At 37.8% G+C, this 21,269-nt stretch overlaps 1 protein-coding gene across 5 annotated transcripts in view; it reads right to left on the bottom strand.

Annotated features, from left to right (window-relative positions):
- Positions 1–21,269, bottom strand: part of LOC135324697 (multiple C2 and transmembrane domain-containing protein 1) — a 286,852-nt gene that overhangs the window by 123,178 nt on the left and 142,405 nt on the right. For all 5 annotated transcript variants that reach the window (XM_064501475.1, XM_064501478.1, XM_064501477.1 and 2 more), the window contains 2 exons: positions 12,595–12,765; positions 9,944–10,074 (listed from right to left, as the gene is read on the bottom strand). In XM_064501475.1, coding sequence (XP_064357545.1) covers positions 9,944–10,074; positions 12,595–12,765 — 302 coding nt within the window. The remainder of the gene's footprint in view (positions 1–9,943; positions 10,075–12,594; positions 12,766–21,269) is intronic.

Raw genomic sequence — 21,269 nt, 5'->3', positions numbered from 1 at the left:
ACCAAGTTCTCCCGTAAAAAAAAATTAGAGTTCTTTGGTTAGTTTTATTGCTTACTCTCACCAGATCTTTGCATGGGACCAAAACATCAATGGAAACCTGTTTAGAGTGAGCCTAAGTGTTAATCCTATTCCAGAATAACCTCTACTATCATCAGTAGAAAGCCACAAAATTATTTTATGGATTAAATTTCCTCACAAAAATTGGAATTCAAAAAATACTTTAAAAATTAAATAGTTTTGGAAAGTTCAGCTGACAATGCCACTTTAAATTTTAAGATATTGTTTTATCATCAAGACAGACATGGAAAACGCTACATATAAAGTCAGACACAGCTGAGATGATGGACTCGACATTTCCCCTCACTTTTAAGGAAGAAATATTTCAAACTTCGACGCTTTAGCAATGCTGACTTTTATGGTTAGTATCCTAGCCTTTTAAAGCAGAAAATGCACCTTTAAACTTAGTGGTAAAGGACTTACGATGATGTGGCAACGGCAACTGTTGTGTAGTTGACATTTCTCTGTCCCATCATCACAAGTATGTTTGATCTCCTAAAATAAATACTACCGTGGATTTTCTGAAGTTATACACATACAAAATATGGCTCACAATTTTGTTTTCCCCAGAGAAAAAGCTGAACTTTTGCAGCAGAACAGAGTGCATACACCTTGAAACTTCCATAGGAAGTGAAAACAGGATGATTACACTGCTTTTTAAAGATTTAAAGACACCTTCCACTACCTCTTGACCTTTCTGCCCTAACAAGAACAACTTGATGAAGAAACATCCAAGAGAAGTGGTATTTCAAATCAAAGCAAGGCAGCTTGTTTTTCCAGTTCCTATCTCCACTCTTCAATGAGTCAATGTAATGTACTATAAATTAAATGTATAAATTAAAATGTATTATAATTATTTTTCGTAACTGCAAAACTTCCAGAATGTAGATGCTTCTGGAGAAGCTGAGTACTTTCATAAAGCCTCTGTAGTTCAGAGCACAGCTGGAGCCACAGACTCCACTCAGTTAAGATACAGCCTTAAACATCTGCCGCCTACAACTCTTTCCATGCAGAATAAAGATGCTTTGAGGATGAAGGCCAACTTGCCTGTTACCAGAAAGTGGTGCAGAACAAGCAGATAGTGGTGGAAATCTTTGTCTTGCATTCTCAGCTAGAGATCATGAAAAATTACAGCCATTTTGAGAAGGCCATAGCTTGCTATGACCTGAGTCTTATTGAAAACAGGAGATAACAGTGATTTTGGGAGCATTCAGTTTCTTGTGGAATTGCTATTCACATGCTGCTGGTGAAAGTAGCTCACTATTGAAAAAAGATCAGTAGGAGGAACTATAGCAAAAACAGCTGTTAACTCTACAGACAGATTTTCAAGCATAGCTATAAAGCACATTTCAATTGATTTTAATTTTTAGGAAGTATTTATCTTCTGCATTGTTCTGCTGCTGAGCCTACCTGCACGCCACATGGTCCTTTCGGAGCAGATCTCTGACAGCAGAACAAATTCTAAGAAGGAGCAACGGAAAAATTGCTCTGCTTAGCTGACAGATCCAGGAAGAGAACCAGAGATATGTCCTCCCCCAATACCAGCTCTGCACATGAACGCTGTCAGGCAGCAGGTGGATATAGATATTCAGGCCTTGATACATTAGAAAGGAGAAAAATCATGTAAGCTCCTCAAGCTCATGTGCTGAAGTATTATAGATAAGTAGCTGCAGAAACATGGTACAGCTTCCAGAAATGAAGTTTTTAAGATTTAAGGGGAATCCACCACTTCCTTTGAAAATGTGTTCAATGTGTTAATCACCCACACCATTAGAAATATATTCCTGATTTATTTCTAATTTGAATATATCTGGCCTTAGGTTCTTTTTATGCTTTTCTCTACTAGGTTAAAAAAGCCTTTAGCACCCCACATCTTGTTCTAGTGAAGGTACTCACATACCATAATCATATCTCTTCTTGATCTTCTTTTTGATATGCTAAACGGATTCAGCTCCCTATATATTTCCTTGGAACACATTTTCTACAGCCCTCAAATGACTTTTTGTAACTTTTCTGATCCAGTGAGATTTTCCTGCAACCTTTTTAAAGTGCGCAAACCAGAACTATATGTAGTATTTTATTATCAGCATGCGTAAGAGGTAAAAATCACCTCCCTCTCTAGTTCTAACAGAACCTGGAATGTAAGACCACTTCGGCACCCTGGTGAAATATCCTTGCTAATGAATGACTTACAAAGGTAGCAACATGACATAGCAGGCCTCTTAAAAGCCAGGTGGCCAGGCAAGGGAGAGACAGCCGATAGCTAGATCATTTTCTCACATGACAAAATAAAGCATAAAAGAGGAATCGGCACAATCCTAAGTGATAGGGACAGAAAAGCACCACTTGGCTACAACCCGGGCAACTTAATTATCATCACGACTTGTTTAAGACGACAGCCTTTTAACTCCACTATGATCCAGGTCTATGCTGCTCCAAAGGATGCCAAGGAAAGGAAGCTGTGCAATTCTGCAATTAGAACTGAGCTGGACGTACATCAGAAGTGAAGCATAAACTGCTACAATTTGTGAGACTCCATATCCTTTATGAGCACAGTACAATGTTCCAGTGAAACCAAGAAGCAAATGGCGAGGGAAAATTCTGCAAGGCACTGAGAGTGATACGGCTCAAAAAGACAGGACTAGAGTAATGTGAGGTTCTTGGAAGAACCCAAATTGAGAGTGGCATTTAGAAGCATAAAGATATTGAGAAAGAAATAAAATTAGAGACCCCACAAAACGAAGGGCCTTAGTTCTCTCAAGAGAAGTGGGCTGCTTCTTTCTTAAGTCTTTACAGAGGCGACAGACTAAAAACCAAGAGAGCTCTCAAAGGACCTGGAGACTAGGACTCAGCTGAGCAGGACACTGACCAAGGAGGGCGATGGCACGCTAAAGATGCTGGAAACAGCCCCCAGGAACCTGGGAGCACACTGCCGAGCTGCAGAGCTCAGCGGGAGCTGAGAAGTTAATGCCATCAGGTGCCATGCAGCAAAATATAGAAAGCAGAAAAGAACCCTGCAGCATGGGGTCAGTCAGTCTCGATAATGGAAATACGCAGAACTGCCTGAAAGACGGGACAATCTCACTCATCACTGAGCATTACCTGAATGCAAACAAATATTTATTGCTTGCTAAAATAAGTATGATTCATGCCACAAAATCCTGCTGACCGCTTCTGAAATGACGGATTAACATTTTCCTTAGAATAGTTCCTTGCAACAAAATTACAAATTTACTTCATAAATTGTTTAGACAAAAAAATTATTTGAAAAAGTTATATTCCCTATGCTCTCCTTGCAGCACAGGCATATGCTACAGACACGTACTGTGAGTGCTGTCACTTGTAAAATTTGTTTGCATTAGAAGTCACATTTTCCTCTGCTAAACCTGTCTGTTGCTTTGATGAACATTTCTTTTTTTTCCTACCTGGGTCTTCCCTCTCTAGCTGATCCAGGTAACTTTGCAAAAATCTTTAACACAGCTCCAAACCCTACCACAAGCCTCATAATCCCCTATATCCCTAATCATTTTTTGTACTTATCTGCATGGTCCTCATATCTAGGCAGCCATTTTCCTTTTCCTTCTCCTTTCCTCTTATTTCTCCACTTATTCATGTAGCAGAGCAGATCTCCATGTTTGGGAGACAGAGGGTCACAAGAAGGCTCTATAAATATAATCCAGTTTGTGCACAGTATTCTATGTTTGAAATTAATAAATGGAAGAATTCTACCAATTCTGCAAAATTATGACAATAACTTTTGTAAAAGTTGTCAAGAATAAAATACCTAGTAGCAGAAAACTAGTGAGGATTAGTGAGCTAAAACTGAACCTTTTTTACTTTCTAATAAAGTAGCAGTGTTTTTCCATTATTAGGAGGAGTTAAAGAGTGCAGAGATAATATAAATACGGCTTGGAAAATCTGAAGGCCAAATTTTGAGACTTGCTATTTACATCTAGCTCCCTTTGAAAACAGTCGGAAACAGAGATGGCTCAGCACATCAGAGGATTTGTCAATGGCAGGCCTGCCAGTACCATTTTTAGATGTTAATGCTTCTGGCAAAAACCTTCCTTTTACACAGAAAATTGCATCTGCAATAATTTCACTTTAGTCATCAAGTATAATCAACAAACTATTATACACACAAGCTGTTGGTTGCATGCTTGTCTGTATTTACACGGAACTACTGTGCAACTCGGAGGTGCACATGCTTCAAAATCCAAATCACAACAGTATATTATCCATCAAATTCTCTACTTTGAAAACAACTCGTCTTTCCAAAGTTACCTTGGGATGCAGAAATTTTCAAACTGCCATGTGAAAAAGTATTTGAAATACCGCCATAATAAAATATTATTTATAAATTGATAAAACTTCTACATTTATCAACTCCAACATAAAGGCTGCACACAGACTTTCACAACTAGTATTCAAAAATTCTCCGCCAGGCAACGATATTTAAAAAAGAAAGAACACTGCCAGTACTTTACTATAAATCACAACCTCCACACGCAGCTCTAGAAAACAGATCTACAAAGAAACATTAGCAGTAGCATATTTAGCGTCCTTCACTAACAAGGTAAAATTAAACAAATACCATACAGTGTGTACCCATATACACACGCAAACAGGTTGAATTTTAATGACAATGTTCAGAAAGAGTATAGAATATTTCAGCTTTCTATAGACATAATTAATACACAGCTTTAATGAAAACATAATACACAAGGCAGTCTTCTTTTGCATCAGACAGGAAAAAAGACAGTAACATTTATATTTACAAATGTTGAAAATTTTCTGATGAAAACAGATATAAAGTCAGCAATAACCTCCTGGCATAAAATATGAGTAAAATCAATGTCATTTTAAAGATAAACACACACTTTTCATACCAATTAAATAATGCTATAAATCCTGCTGCATTGGATTGCAAGTAACTTCAGCTGAATAAAACTGCATGATATGGGATTTACTTATCCTATATGTTCACAGAAACAACTTGTTCTCTGACAGCACTCATTCTTGGCAATTTATTGCAGCTGTCAGCAGCCAATTTGTTCAGATTACTGCTATGCATAAAGGTGTAACAATCATGAGGATTTATTAGTCGATTACTGTAAAGGTGACAGTCCGGATCGCCTTCACAAATGCGGATGATATGAAAGTTAAATAATTACATGAAGATTAAAATCGTTTCACCTTCATTTTGGTCTTAGTATTAGCTACCTAAACTTACTACAGTATATGCTTCATCACAATAGTCTATTGATTCAGTATGGAAAAGGAATGATTCACCTGTAAAGAGCAAATAAATGAGTATGTGAATATTTAATTCAGCCAAACTGCACAACATACACATGTACATATGTATGCGTGAGTAAATAAATCACAATTATTATTCCCATAATATGGAAATAATTCTACTTATCAAATGATGTAATGACTACAAGTCATAACATTGCAAGTTTGCACATTCATTTGAACTTATGAAGGCTGCCGCTATGACTTCAAGCATTGGTGCTTTTTTTTTTTTTTTTTTTTTTAAAAAAAAAAAAAGTCTTCAGAAGAAGATCAGAATTTAATCTCCTACTACATTCTGCATGGAACACACTTCTGGTCAAGCCCAAGGTTTCCTCGTATGAATCTGCCCATCATTTGAAATACACCTTTCTCAGCATTTTTGTATGAGGTCTTTTTTCAGGAGAGACTTGCTAGCTTTTGAAACCCCAAAATAAAGACTGAAATGGTTCTAGGATTGCACATTTTTAGGGTATTCTGAGAGGGAAGTTCCCAGTGTGTTACATCCTTTATACTCACGTAGATGGGAGAATGTATAAAATTTGAACTCAAACAAGTCTTCTGGATACATAATGCTCAAAGTTAAAAATGGAAATAAAGCAGTCAGCATCTCATTTCAGGAACTGCCAGACTCAATGAGCTTGGGTACCATGATGAACACTGAGCTTTATGCTAGTTCTGTGACAGACGTATCTTTTTCCTTCTCTGAATTAGGATACCATGCTGTCACCCTCACCCTCTTAATACCTTCCTCTCCCTCATAAGCCACCCTATCCACTTCCGCCATCCTGCTGTCACAGAGCCCCCAAGCCAGAATCTCACTTGCATGCCTTCAGTCTACTCTAGCAATCTTTCCTTCATCTTTCTGCCCTCCAGAAAAGACCCCAAGCCCAAACCCTGACAGATGCAGTCTCCATGTCACATTCCATACTTCATCCTGGCCCTGCTACCAGGCCCCAACCTAATGATTCTGATGATTCAAAAAGGGCTCACAAAAAACATGGTCTTGATTTCTCAGTTTTTGTCTCACTGAAGTGCAGTTGAGACAGAATATCACGCCAGGAGAAATTACAACATTCTGCTGTGGAAGAAAATCTGTAAGTTACAGAGTTCAGCTTAGAGTATTTTAATTCCAGAGGGCTTCCGATGCCCTTTACTGCAACGTATCTGGAGGTCTGTGAATCTTTCACCGAGGAATCCTGATTTGCAGTTGCTCTGTTAACATCACAGCTCAAAGAGTTTTCAATTCTCACCCCTGCAGCTATGACTCCAGCTCTCACGGCGTTCAAGATCACCATTGGCCTATGACCCAACCTAGCAAGATGTCAAACAGAGTACTCTTAGAAAGCTGCACACCTTTCATGACAATTTCATCAATACTACCACGACTGGAGAACAGGGAAGCTCCCCTTCTTCCTCCTCACACCATTTGGAAACTCTGAGATAGTTTTAGAGCTGGCCCCAGATCCACAAAGCAGCTTGCTGCTGCCTCTTTGCACAGGAAATTCTGCTGACCTTCACGTGCGCTCTGCAAGCAGATGAATAGGGAGCATGCAAAAAACCAACCAAACAAAAAAACGCCAAACCCCACCACAGTGTGGATGAAAGATGAGAACTGGTCCTTAAACTTGTTTCTTCCTTTTTCTCAATTTTGTCTGCTGTTTCTTTCAATAAGTAGAATCTCTTCAATCAAGGATGGCTTCTCCCTAACCAGACTTTGGGCAGATAGGACAGTTTCTTAAGAAACAACTCTAATATTCATTTAATAAAAATCTTTCTAAATAACTGCTACTGCTTGAACAGTATTGAAGAAAGTGGGAAGATCACAAGAAGATGAAAGGGATTATTCTCCACCATTGAGCCTTGCTAGAATACTATCAGGATGTCTTTTGTTTCCCTCCTACAACTTTATTACTACCTTTCCTGGAACTTGAATCAAAACACTCCATCTCTTACATGTGCCTTGAGAGCCTTAGTCATAAGCAAGAATCCAACTGTATTTTCAAATGAGAAAATACACATTTAGCATACTCCCCCCACATGTGCGCACACGGAGCAAATGCAAAGTGTCTGCAACCTGACTGACTGAACGCATGCTGCACTAGTGCTTTGGGATCTACACTACCTCCATTATATTCTAGGTGTGTTGAAATTCCATACATATGTAAAAAAATCCAATACTTCTGGGACCTGGTGGACCCACAGGCCATATCCTGGGCATCAAATCATCAGATCTGCCGTGAATGTGTTACACAGTTTGTGTACATATTTGTCTCTGGAAAATTCTAGACAGAGGTAAGATGAATCTGAAAAAAGAGGTGTAGCTACTTGAATCAACGTAAAGGCTGCAACTTTAAAGAGTTACCAAAAAATATTTGCAGCTTTTAGACACAATGAAAAACTGGGGAAGAGTAACACAGAACTGTTGAGTGTCAGTGATTTTTATCCACAGTGACTGGAAGAGAGTATTAGGGAGGGGGAGTATTAAGACCTGTTTTTGTATTCATATTGAGCTTGACAAACGACAAAGTTTTTCATGGAGATGAATTTGTTTGCAGGTTACATTATCCAGAGATGCCATTTTATCTCTGGATAATGTAAGGTGAAATAAGAGAATGTCTAAAAGGACATGCTGGAAGAATGATTTTATATAGGAAGACATAGAACCTGTAGAGGAAAGGTCACAAAAATCAGAAAGAGCAAGTTTTCAGGAAAAGTTCTGCTGATTTTGTTAAAGCCAGCCAAACACTGCAAAAGCACTGCAGGTGAGCTGTGCCCAAGAAGTGTCTTTCTTTTTGGTATTCATACTGTACAAGAACTACACCTACGTTCAAATGGCAGAAAATAAAAGAAAACAAAATTCTCCCACTGAAAAAATCCTAAAGGCTTCAAGCATTCTTCTTGAAGAAAAGAATTCTCATGCTATCACATTTCATGGGCCTAAATAAAACACAGAAATCACTCATTATTTCCATAATAGCCTGCAATTACTAAAAGGAAATATAATTGAACTTAAAACATACTACTTTTTTTTAAGGTATCGAAAAAACTACCTAGGCAGCTCATATGTTTAAAGTTACATATTTTTCTTCTCCTTCTCTAGTTTCTCTCATTCTTATTTAGATTTAATGTTCCTTGGAGCAAAGACTATCTTCTATTTTATGCAATGCTCTTAAAAGAACTTTAAGCATAATAATTATAATTACTGGTAATACTAATAATGTAAGTGCTGCTTTGATGAGAGTGTTCTGAAAAGTCATATGTGACAATTCTGAAACTCAATCTTTTGGCAAAGAAGGTTAAAGATAAGCAGAAAATAGAAACTATTTCTCAAGGTATACCACATATTGACATAGTACTGCACTGTTACATTGCTTCAGAAAAATAGTTATTGTTACCGTATGTGCTGACTGAAATCAATAAGGGACAAAGATGTAAACCTGAAATACAGACTTATCACCCCCGCCATAGGATTTCATTGTATAAAACAAAATCCTACTGACTCTACTTTTTAAAAGTGGTCTTGTCTGATGTCAAGGCCGTTTGCTTGCCAAAGAATCTGCATCGATCCTGACTTCCCATGACCTAATGGTAGGAAATAAACACATAATTCTATATGACTGATCTAACTTGATGAACAAAGCCGTTACTCCAGACAGAAGCAGAGGGAGGAAAAGATCAGCAGAACCATAACCACGTTGACATCAAAAGTACGTGGCTCAGTTTGTGGGATTTCCATTCCTGTCTTTTACTACAGAAGTATTTCTACTAATAGTATTATGTCCTAGTGAAAGCACCTACAACTTTCTAATATTCTAACAATCAAAAGATACAGGATTGATTGTTGTTGTGAATAGATGGATATCAATGAACAAAGTTCATGTGATATAACCTCATATCTAAACTCTCAAAATAGCACTGACCTTGCACAGTAACTATAAACAAACTCAAAGATTTGGAGGGGTTTCCCCATTAGCTAATAGCTAATGCAAATGTTAAAAGAAAAAAAAAAAGAAAAAAGAAAAAGAAAAAAAAATTTAGTATCTATCACCTGCTAATGCAACAAAGTAGAGCAGAATCACACACATTTATACCATTTCCTGAATGCTGAGAAAGATCCCAAAGATTCACTTTCCTGAGAATAAGCTAGGTGAATGATCTTATTTCTTGGCCTGAAAAGCTGTGTGTAGAAGATTCTCATTTCCTTTAACAAGTAGATCAAAGAGTAAGAACACCATTTTAGTCTTATTGGCATATTACAATACATGATATTTATTTCTCCACCAACTGAAAAAACGTTGCTATATGGAACCTCCTGCATCTTGATTATACTGTTAAATGTGGGATTTTCATTTTGGAAAACTTAAGCCCATCAACTGGTAAAATCTGCCACCTACTGGCCAAGCAAAAAATCATTTTACACCTTTAAAGAATAACACCAAAGCACCAAATTGTACTGAGAGCCCTCCCTCCCCCCATTTTTTTTTGAAGAACAAGAACAAATGGCTCTAAAAAATACTTTCAATGGCAAGGCTCATTTTAATCATCCGCTTTCATCCCCAGAGAACTAGAAGGCTGTAATTGCACAAACCTGCCAATAAAATCATCCCTTTTGCCAGCATCTTTGTCCCACACAGTAATATCAATAATTCCACCTCGTTCTTCATAGAGATGAAAGTCAAACTGCTCCCTCCACTGAGGATTCAAAGTTTTTGGCACAATCTGAAAGGAGAGCAAAAAGAAAGTCAGACTGCATTGTGCAGGCATGCTCTTTCTTGAATTGTAAAATTGATCTTTAGATTCTGCTCAGAAAGTGTTTTTGCAGTTTATCTTAAGCAGTGAGAGTTAAAAAAAATAATTAAAAAAGGACTATTGGTCAGTCCTTTCATGCCTTTCTGATTCATCAGCAACCTCCAAAATCTTGCAACCTGTCACCTTCAAAAGCCTCCAGAACAAAGGATTTACCTTGGGAATGGATCCATTTTTCTATAGAATAATTATGCCCTATCTTGAGTGACAGTTAGCTACAAAGTTATCTTTCCCAGCCAAAAGGAAAACAAAGCACCTGAAATGACAAGTAGATAGTGACTGAAAGTATTTAAACAGAAACAATTTGATCCTCTGCTCTTTCCCCAGCTCCTGTAATATTGGGAAAAAGAGGAATTCAACTTTATTGTGGTTGACTTTTTACAGAAGAATTTAACTGTATTTTACTTCCTTTTCTGCATAATTTAGATAAAAGCAGCTTTGGGGATCATTTTCACCCTAGTTACTTCTCGCAAAAGATATAAGCCATGGTTGGCAGAACAGAAGGCTTGCAGTTTTTTCCACCACAACGCAGTAGCAAGAGTCACACCTGTCCTGAACAAGAATGCAGTCTGTCCCATAGCCTCCCTGTGAAGCAATCGCTGCTTTCAAAGTCCATCAGTTTCACTGGCTTGAAAAGTGGAAAAACTAGAGAAGATCGAGAACCAGAAGTACTACAAGCACATAGTTACAAATAATAGTTCTTTCAGTATCACATCTTCGAAAAGCATCTTTGCTCTATTTCAATCCAGAAAGTGCATCTTCTGATTGTTTCTGAGATGTCTGAAAAGTCAGTTTCTTTACAGTGCTGTTCGCCTCAAAACATCTTGCTGAAAAGCACCCGTGTAAACACTTAAAAAGAACAATTTCTGCTGACTTGTATAATCCAAACAATGACAGAGAAACAGCCACCAATTTCCTAGTTCATTTGGAAAAGAATAAAAGCATAAATGGAAGTAAAGAGGAAATCCTGAATTGACTCCTTTGATGGCCAATTCAAACCCAGGACAGAAACTAGGATCTGAATTAGGATCTCTTTTCCCAAAAAATTTTAATAATAGGGGCATACAATTTCAAAAGTCAGTTTAAACAAATTTGTAAAGATGCAGTAAAAGCAGATTTGACCACTTACATTTGCCCTTAAAAATCCTATCAGAATCCAAGCACAGTGATCACAGTACTGATCAGTTCACTTGCCTAAGCAAAGATAGCCAACAAATGACTCCCCCCCAAAAAATCAACTTTAGCAGAAGCATGGGATATATGTGTTTTGAAAGCACCTACTTTCTAATGAATATCCATTAGCTTCTGGTAGAAGAAAAAAATATATATATATAGATGTAGATACACAGGAGGCACTTACGCTGTCTTTCTTCTCGTTAGTAGAGGAAGCTGATTGCTTTTCCTTTATGTTTTTCCTCAGTATAAAAAGAAAATGTGGAAAGACTTGATTTTCCAAATAGAACTGGGCAGTTTATGAGTAGCCTGTGGGAATCAACTATTCCTCCACAAGCCTAATTTCAAATTAGAAGTCCTAAGGATGTCTCACGGGTCTAGACAAAGAAGGCACCTAAATGCTCATGGCCTCCTTCTCACTTTGCCGTTCCTCCAGCTCTGCAAAACCACATTGGCAGTCATGGCTGCTGAGAGAGGAAGGACACACGTGCCATCATCAATGGTCCCAACGTTTTCCAGAAGCAGTAGTCAGCATCAGTAGCCTCCTCCCTCCCTGCCCCATGCACACCACTAGGAGATTAAGAGCAAGACAGGAACCAGACTCCATTCAGAGAGCAGGATGGGAATTTCTACTGGACACGGTCAGCCTGTGCTCCCGTGGGATTTTACATTCTCCCCAGGAGATCTTCAGTGATCAGGCAATTTTCAAACCAGTGACCACGGAAGCTAAAGGTAACAGCAAGAAAGCAAAATAATTATTTTCTCCTTGATCAACAGCCTCCAGCTGATACCTAAATACATATACATAGTTTTAACGAAGCTTATTGCAAAGGACGCAATGAGAAAAGTGAGAATACAAGAGCGATAGGTTTGGAGGATAAGGACATGCAAAAGACCCAAAAGGCTACTGGCATCAAACTAGACAGGCAAAGAGGTGGTGGTGGCTGTCAGAATCACTCTAATGACCCACACCAGCACCCCTCCTCAGTGACCATGGACACTAAACAGAACCAGCAGAGTGTGTCTGGAAAATAAGTCTCCCCACCTTCTCTTCAGTCCTATATTTTCCTCTGTGTGTTTATTATTTTTGTTTATACTGAAACAAAAAACAACAGCTAAGCAAAACTCTGGGAGCTTTGGCAGCTAATTAATGTAACAATAAGCCTCCAACAGTATTTAAATAATCCTGCAGGCAGAAACCATAAAGAGAAACAAAACAGGCTTCAAATGACTTACGGTTCAGGCCACAGTTAAAATTACCTTGCTCTTGTACTTCTGATGCCCCAACCGGAACTTCACATAGGGATCACTCAGCCCATTTGCATCCATTGCCTTAAGCTCACGACCTTCTATCAAAGTAACACTAACTATACCCCTCCATAGCTGAGATTTTCTGTGCAGATCTGAGAGACGCAAGCTCTGTGTCTGAAACTTTAGGAAATAAAAACACAGATTTAGTTAAACAAGCCTAAATATTTCCTTTGCATTTTAATGTTCAAGTTTTTATAGAAATGAAACAGAAAGGACCATCTTAACCCATTTCAAAATAATTTGACAGTACACATGTGAACTGTGTCATAAAGAATTATTTGGAGAGAAATCAAACTCACATATATGCAGGTAATATCATATGCTGCTTTTAAAAAACCAAGCAGGACTAACGCTACTTAAGGAAATGTTTGAAAAAAAATTTACTTTTCTTGCTTCACTTCACCCCCCTCTGCTGATAGAATTAACAACATTATAAGAAAAATTATGAGGTCTCTTATTAGCTGGTACTAGTGAAAGAACTTACAATACAAATAAAGATCCAAACCACCTTTACTGAAATAATACAAACCCAGCATGAAAAGCACGGACCCAGGAAAAAGGTGGCACTAAACATTCAGAACTCCTGTACCACATGACAACTATCTGCAGCCCCTAAAATGATGTGGTATTCTCAGAAATTGCCAAGAAAATGGAATTAATCATCAACGTATTATTTCCACATTTTCATAGCAGCATTTTGCTGAGCCCCTCTTCAACACGTGATGAACAGAACTGTGTGGAAACTTGTAGACTGCAAACTCAGCCTCTCACTTTTAGGGTAACGAAGTTCTCCCTCCCCCCATATCTCCCCCTGCAAACGGCCACTGCATCCATCAGTGAACTCCACTGGGGGCTGCAGAGTGGGGGGTTATAAACTGGAGAAACTTAAAATCAGCTCCAGCTTGCTCTCTGAGCTATGGCCAGGTACAAACTGCCACCAGACAGCGCTGGAGGTGACAAGGCACCTTTGCACTCCGGTGGCACGTCAAACAAGGCTGTAGTGCACTGGAGGGTTAAGATCCCCTAGAAGCTCTCCCTCCCCCTTTTTTTGTTTTTTGTTGTTTTTTTTTTTTGTATTAGTTCAAGATTACCTGACCTAAAAATCAAAATATTAGATAGCTAAGCAATGTTTAAACTCACTAATTACTGCTTCCAAGAACCAAAAAACCCTCATATCTGCATGGCTACTCAGCTACCTAAATTTATTGAAACACTTTTTTTATTATTATTATTATTATTATTATTACAGCAAGTAGTTGGAGTAACAAAGGCTTTATGGGCTCTGAAACAAAAGTCTTCTGTACCATAAAACTGTATGAGTGGTGTAGCTAACCATGCAACACATCTCCAATTGCCCTATCAGGGGTTTTCAATGCAAACTTGGCTCGAGTCTTTCATGTGATAAATATATTTGGATGGTTACAGGTAGGCATATGCCTTGGGTAGGATTTTTCCTTTATTATCCAGAGAAGACTGTGAAACATACAGTGGAGTATAATCACTGGATTATAATCTGCACTCCCCAGATTCCAGAGAGAAGTGTTATACATGAGGACTAGGATCACTGGAGTTGCAGAAAGTCTGAGTAACATGCTGTTAGCAGTATTTCAGAAAGCATCATGGCCTTGTATTTATATTTTCTAATGACTATTCATTCCATGTATTGTGGTTCACGCCCCAAAATATTTCAGTATATTTAGTTAAGATTTATCTCCCTAAAGAGAAGGGTTTGACTGTGGAGAAACTTCTCAAAGTTATTACTTCTCCAAAGGCCAACAAAGCTACTGTTTGCTGTGAAGTGGAATAAACTTTACACTTAGCCAATTTTATCTGACTTTACCATGACAGTTTAAAAATGATCATACTTTCTTTTACACTCTTTTTTTTTTTTAAAACCCATTACCGAACCTGACCCTAGCCTCCTAAACATTAACTAGAAGACTAAAAATTTGGGAGAAAAATATTTTTAGCTAAAGTTCAAATACTGTTTCCACAGCGCTGTGTTATTTCATGTGTTATTTTTAACGACACACAGACCCAGAAAATCCACATGTCCTGGTATCCCTCAGCTTGCTGTAACCTTTGAGACAATAATCCAGTTCAGTATGTAGCATGGTCCTGCCACCTGATGCAAAGCAGAGGGATGTCACAGAGATCATGACAAACAGACAGTGGGGCCCATGTTTTTGGCAAGGACAGTATATAGCCATATTGCATAAGGGGTCCAAACAGCACTCAGATAAGATGCTGCCTACCTTGGTGCAAAAATGGACTATCCTATTAAAATGGCAACAGCACACCAAGGCATATCATGAATCCTAATAATCTTCCTGTGTCTGTATTAGAACATTTGATGTATGACATAAAGCCAGCAGTGTGACAGCAGAAAGTAGAAACCCTGTGAAAATTAGGGCACAAATGGGAAACTTGGCTGTCAGAAGAGGTTTCATTTACAACACGGTAACATTATTAAACTTGTGAATTTTTTCTCACCACAAAAACCCTTTAGTAGACAGGCTACAGTCAACACTTCCGAAGACTTCTCCCATGAATAAGTGGTAGATTTTTTTTTCTTCTTGTTCCAGTTTCTTAGATGATTTAGAGTAAAAGAAAAACTGAATAGTAATTAACCAAAACTGACTCTGTCCTGGACATAAGGTGATAGGAAACTTAGACTGATGAATCAAAATGAGGCTCAAGATATGTTTAGAAAGAGAGTTTATACTGGGATAGAAGCAGTGGTATAGTTGAGACTTGGTTCTGCAAAGAACACAGAGTTTTTCTTTGGAAGTCGAGTGGGAAACCTAACAATTCCATAGTCTCCTTCAGGATATTATCATGAAAACAAGCATTAGTTTGCCTTCACTGCTGTTGAATTCTTTTAAAGAAAAACTTTAAAGTATCAAGCATTACTGTATTGCTCTGTACCTCACTAATTGAAATGAGGCAGTGAATCATTTAGAGAGTACACTTGATTTAAAGTCCATATTTTCAACAGCTCTTAAAATAATTTGCTGCATTACAGCAGCTGCCACCACATGAAAATACTGATTTTTTATGACCAGCAGGGAATTTCATCAACCAAGATAATTTACATATGAGGTGGCAGGGCATGATCTAAATGATCAAGCACAGAGCATAAAGTGACAGATGGGTCAAACAGGAGTTTACAAGAGTCAGGCAAAAATCCTGAGAACAAATGTTCATGTTTAGCTTGAGAAAGCCCTTTTGGGTCACAGCCAGACCTTAACAGTTGATGACATGCAAAGAAACTATTAGAGCCCACTGGTATGCTGACTGATAGGAAAGCTATAAAATCTAAATTTCAGTCTGTTGGAATAAAGGAAGCTGGCTCCTAAAAGTAAAGTGGTATGAGCTAGTTGTTGCTGTTTCTTCTTTGAGACGGGGAAATTTGGACCACTGTGGTGTTCTTTTCTCCCTGTCTTTATTGGTAAAACACAGATCCATGAAAAAAGCAAGCTGCGAAAGGAAAGCCTGCTGAAAGAACAAGGCCACAGCTAGCTGGAGCTAAAGCTTTTGAGATTTCCTGGAAATGAAAGATGGGCTATATTGCCTTCTCCAAAGCCATCCTTATCCTGAAAAATTATAGATATTGACGTGACCTCTAGTTTCATAAGGTCACTTTTGTAAGATTTCAAGGCGAATTTACCAAAAAGGTTGATAAATAGAAAAATAAGATAGACTTCACATTGTAGACTTCTTTCCCTATAACTTCATTCCACTGTGTGATGCTGGTACATTTTTAATTACCTTAATACCCTTCAAAAATCCAGCCCATACCAAGTTAGTTATAATGCCAGAAAGGAGAACATTATAGCAAAATGAAGAAACGTGCACAGATCTTTCCAAACTCGTCCTATGAAAGAGTGTTTCTTGAGATTAGTTCTTATTTCCTTCAGAAAGCAGGTAAGGCGTATAGATCCTGGCTTCACTCTGCTGCCTCAAACAGATAAAATCATGAAGAAAGTGCATAGTTTTTAATTCCTCTGGAAATAGGTGGAAAGTTAAACTTTATAATAGTCCCATCTGGAAATGGCCATACTGTCTATCTAAAGCTACAATTGCAAAAGCAGCAAGGTCAGGATCTCAGGTCACAGCTAACTGTTATTCACATTAGATTATTATTCACAATTATGCACTTAGATGCAGGCACGGAGACTCACCTGCCATGTTCTAAACCAAAAAAAATTATGCAGCTTGTATACTGTGAAGCATTCTCTTTTTTCTAAAAGGAAATGAAAATCAGACTTTTGAAAAGGAGTCTTCCGTGTCAAAGGATATCCAGAACTGCTTTTGAGAGGAAAAACTCCTATCTTTTCATGTCCATAAAGTGTCTGATCTAATGCTTCTACTATAAGCAACATGTAAAAATAGTAATTTCTTATCTTATAAACCTTGCTTTTATTTGTGTTCCATCTATTCTGTTTACACATGGGGTAGTGGGAGGCCTAGAGATACAGACAGCAGAAGAACTGCTGACACAGCAGTGGAATTGTTATCCCGTATCAGACAGAATTAGTATAGTTAGAATACAATTGCAAAGCCAAAAAATGATCCTCCAGCATGGCTGATATTCTGTATATGGTCACACATTACTGGCTAGCATGTGTGTCTAAACCAGCTAGGCTTAGCCAGAACCTACATGTCGTTTCTGGTTCTGGGAATTTGTCGCACTCTCCTAAAATCAGATCTCTTCAGTGGTGCTCTCCACGGGACACAGCGCAGTGATGTCTTGATGCCTTTAAGGAAGGCATCACCTCAGATGGACCAGGGCTTCTGCGCAGTGCCTGTGCACTGCACGCAGGCTGTGAACTGGGCTTCTGTTTTAACTCCTTTGAGGGACAAGACTGCAAGAACATGTTCTTAATGAATGTACTAGTCACCATCACTTTATTGTTACTTTTTTCAAAAGAAGAGAATTCTTAATAAGTACATTTGAAAATCCTGCAAGTATCTAAGTACATCTTCAGGTATCCAAGCAACCTTTGAAAAATCTAGTCCAAAATGAGTTAGAGAAGCCTTGACATCTGTCCTCTTCAAATCTACCTCACCCTTTCAATGATGAACCTTCGTGCTGTGCGAAGTTCTCACTTGCATGTCCTTGTGCCCATGTAGAGACGTGAACAGACTCTGCTCTTACAACATCTCCCTCTTGTCACACACACCACTAGGACACACTGCTATGTGCTATGCTTGAACAGAAACTCTGTTGTTCAAGAATAGTTCAGCAATTAAGAGATGAAAGAAGCTAATGGCCACATATTGCTTTTCAGGCATAATTTTTCATTCACCTTTCTAGATTACTAATCTGTCTGAAATTAAATACAAGAATTTGTCCTCACATGATTTACTGCTTAACACAAAAGGGATTTCCTACCTACTATGGTGAAGACTCTTTCCCTTCTGTCACGAATACGTCTGTACGACTCCCCTAAAAATATTGAGTACGTATGGGTTCTGAAAACAGAATTTGAAGAGGGTACGTAACACAAGCTTATTTTAAATAAAAGTTCTAAAAATTAAATAATGCAGTCATACGACCTGCAAAGACATCCCTAAACAGTGTGTCAGTTTTTTTGTTTTTTTCGGGGTTTTTTTGCTGGGAACCTTTAAATACCAATCAAGAAAATAAAATGAGAATAATACTCCTTTCCATTGTGAATGGTTCAGCACATGTACAAATACAAAAGAACTTATCAAAACCAGCATGGTAAAACACTGCTGCAAATTCAAATAAGAAGTCACAATTCTTCTCCCCAAATTCCTACAATGCTTGCATGGCTTGGACAAAAATCTTTAAAATAAAGTTTGAGAATGTCAATAGACACAGCTACTACTCCATGTACCTTGCCTACTTGGGGAAAAAGTCAAGGGACTGCGAGATGCACAAAATCACATTCACAATGCTTTTCCTCTATTAAAAACTACACAAAGAGTAACACCTTGCAGAAGTCATCCACATGTAGACATTAAGCTACAAAATGGCTTTCAATGGGATAAGATTTTTTTAAAGGTTTGCTCCACTGTGACTGAACAAGTTTCATAAATGAACTAGCACTGACAGTTACCATTAAAAAGAATGTTTATCTTAATTTCCTACCAATAACTATTTGTAATTTTAGGATGTATAAAATGCAACATCGGATTAATACTTAATTCTAGGGAAAACAAACTTAACCCATTCAGAAGCTGAGAAATTTAGTTTTTAACGTGTCAGTCATGTTAAATCTGGTTTAGGATATTTACTACAAAAACCTGATATTGTTGCTGTAGTACCAATCTTATAACAAAATTGTGATATTTGCAATACGAGCTGATTCTTTTGCAGCATTTCATGCATTTTTACCGTTTGCAAAGTTCAACAATTGTGCATTCTATGCAAGTGCTGGGAAAGCTAAAACTGCATTTACTGGAGCCAGCTCAGGTGTAATACGATGAAGGTGGTGACTAAATCAAGAGGAGTTAAAGCATTCACCATGCCTTAGATTTTCTGGGAAAGGACAGAAACAGTTATACAAGACAAAGATGCACTGGCAAGAGCTGTCAGAGAGGTGCTGTGTCAGTACATTCCCAACCTTCACCCTTCTCTTCCTCCTAGTAATTCCTCTTGGAAAGTATAGCTGCTCTGTGTGAGAGTAAACTGATCTCCTGTTGACCCTGCTATTGCCTAGCATGACCAGTCACCACTGCCCTAACCCAGAAGTGAACCTGACACAAAGCAGTACAGTGGCTACCACGACTTGATGGGATCTCCCTGCATTTTTGAAATTGCGAGCATGCACACAAAAAAACCTTGCACTGAAATCCTACTCAGCTGTTTTGATTGTTAACCATATCGGCTTTTATCTTTCACATACAAGTAATGCAAATATAAGCCTCACCAAATATTTGCATAATTTTTATAACCAGATGTCTAGCAGGCACTATTTGCAGAGGTTATCTGTTCTGACATTTTTTACCTCTATTCCATTATTTAGTAGATTTCCTTCAAGCACTATTTACTGCTGCTAAATTGACATCTAGAACCTCATGGCTTACACAAGCACGCACCTTCTCAGTCATAAAACATTATTCTTAAGAATGCAAAGCAAATAACCCCACCTTCTATTCTCTGTTTCTACCCAGCTTTGATTGAAAGATTCTGATTTGATTGCGAATTCCTTCAATTAAGAAATACCATACAACTCTATGCTTCCATTTATCTCCGTAATCCTTAAACCACCATTTCCTATTTTCAATTTCTTCTCTACTCAAGACGCATCTCATTCCAGCAGAAAAGCATTTTTCAATTTTAAAATAACAAAAATGCTTCATAAAGCTTTTTATATTAAGAAAAGACAAATCAGTGACCACAAACTAAATATTTCAAGTTAGGCACAAAAGTATCAAGTAATTAGGCCACAGCTTTGGGCATTTTAGTTTGTGCAATTGTGACAGGCTTTTTAGAAAAGCATATAAAATAAATTTTAAAAATAAGTAGCAATAAGGAGCTGAAAGCCCATCACATTTTACAGAACATTTTTGTTTAAAATGTAACTTTTCTCTTAAAATACATGTAAAATTTCTTCTAATGCTGACTAAAGTCTTAACAGTAATCTAAATGCAAATTAAAAATTACTGTAATTCAATTGCTGTAGGCAGTAAATATACTTTTATCATCAGTTGTGATTAATTGAAAGTAGCTTCTCAGTTATGACTTCCAGAAGATAAAATGTTTTTACTCTTAGTTTATATATAACCTATTGAAGCTCAGATTCCTTATCTTCATTTCTGGGAAGAACAGATCTTCAGTTCCAACTGATCAGTCACACGCTCAGCACATATTAATAATCTAAATTAAGATTATTATTACATTTTAGTTTAATTTGGTGTTCTTGTACTTAGAGTCCTAGGGTTATCATTAGTATTGTAAGAGAAAAGAGAAAGTACATGAGAAGTTGACACTTTTTCTTCACGCTTCCCTCCAGAATTTACCATAATACTATGGCTTGATGAGAAAAAGCGGATAGATGTTATGTGTCTTTCCCCCCGACGCTATGCTTGGCTAAAGAGGCCAAATCATTTGTTTCTCTGCTTGTCCTTAAAGTACTCAAAAGGTTTTACTGATGTGTTCCTCGTGTGCCATTAGTGCAGCAAGTTTAGCTATGCCCTCCACACGTAAGGTCTAATCCTGCTTGAATTCAATTCAATGGCAATTCTGTTTCAGACATGAAAAAGACAAGAGTAGACCCTTATTCAGCTGAAAATAATTTTCAGTTAAATGAACAGTATTTCTGACAGAGCTCTCTTCTCCTAGCTTTGACTAAAAGGTTCTGTCTTCATTAAAATTCCTTTCCTCAACTAATTATCCTTACATAGGAAAAGACGGTAAAAGCTAAACTTATTTCTTGGCATATGAATTGTAAATAAAGGTACTGAGTATATCAATTAGATATTTGTAGGATTTGTAGGAGTAGGATTTACCAAAATAAGCTGGTTTTGTGGGATAGCACCTCACTTACCCTCCAGCACAGCTGCTCAAAAATTTTCCAGTTAAACAGCTTACCACCAGGAAATGCTGTTCAGAGAAAATCCAAACGCTATGTGAGAACAGGCCAATTTCA

The sequence above is a fragment of the Dromaius novaehollandiae genome, chromosome Z (genome assembly GCF_036370855.1).
Source record: "Dromaius novaehollandiae isolate bDroNov1 chromosome Z, bDroNov1.hap1, whole genome shotgun sequence".
Lineage (NCBI taxonomy): Eukaryota > Metazoa > Chordata > Aves > Casuariiformes > Dromaiidae > Dromaius > Dromaius novaehollandiae.
The sequence above is the reverse complement of the archived record's forward strand: the minus strand, read 5'-3'. Positions and strand labels throughout refer to the sequence as shown.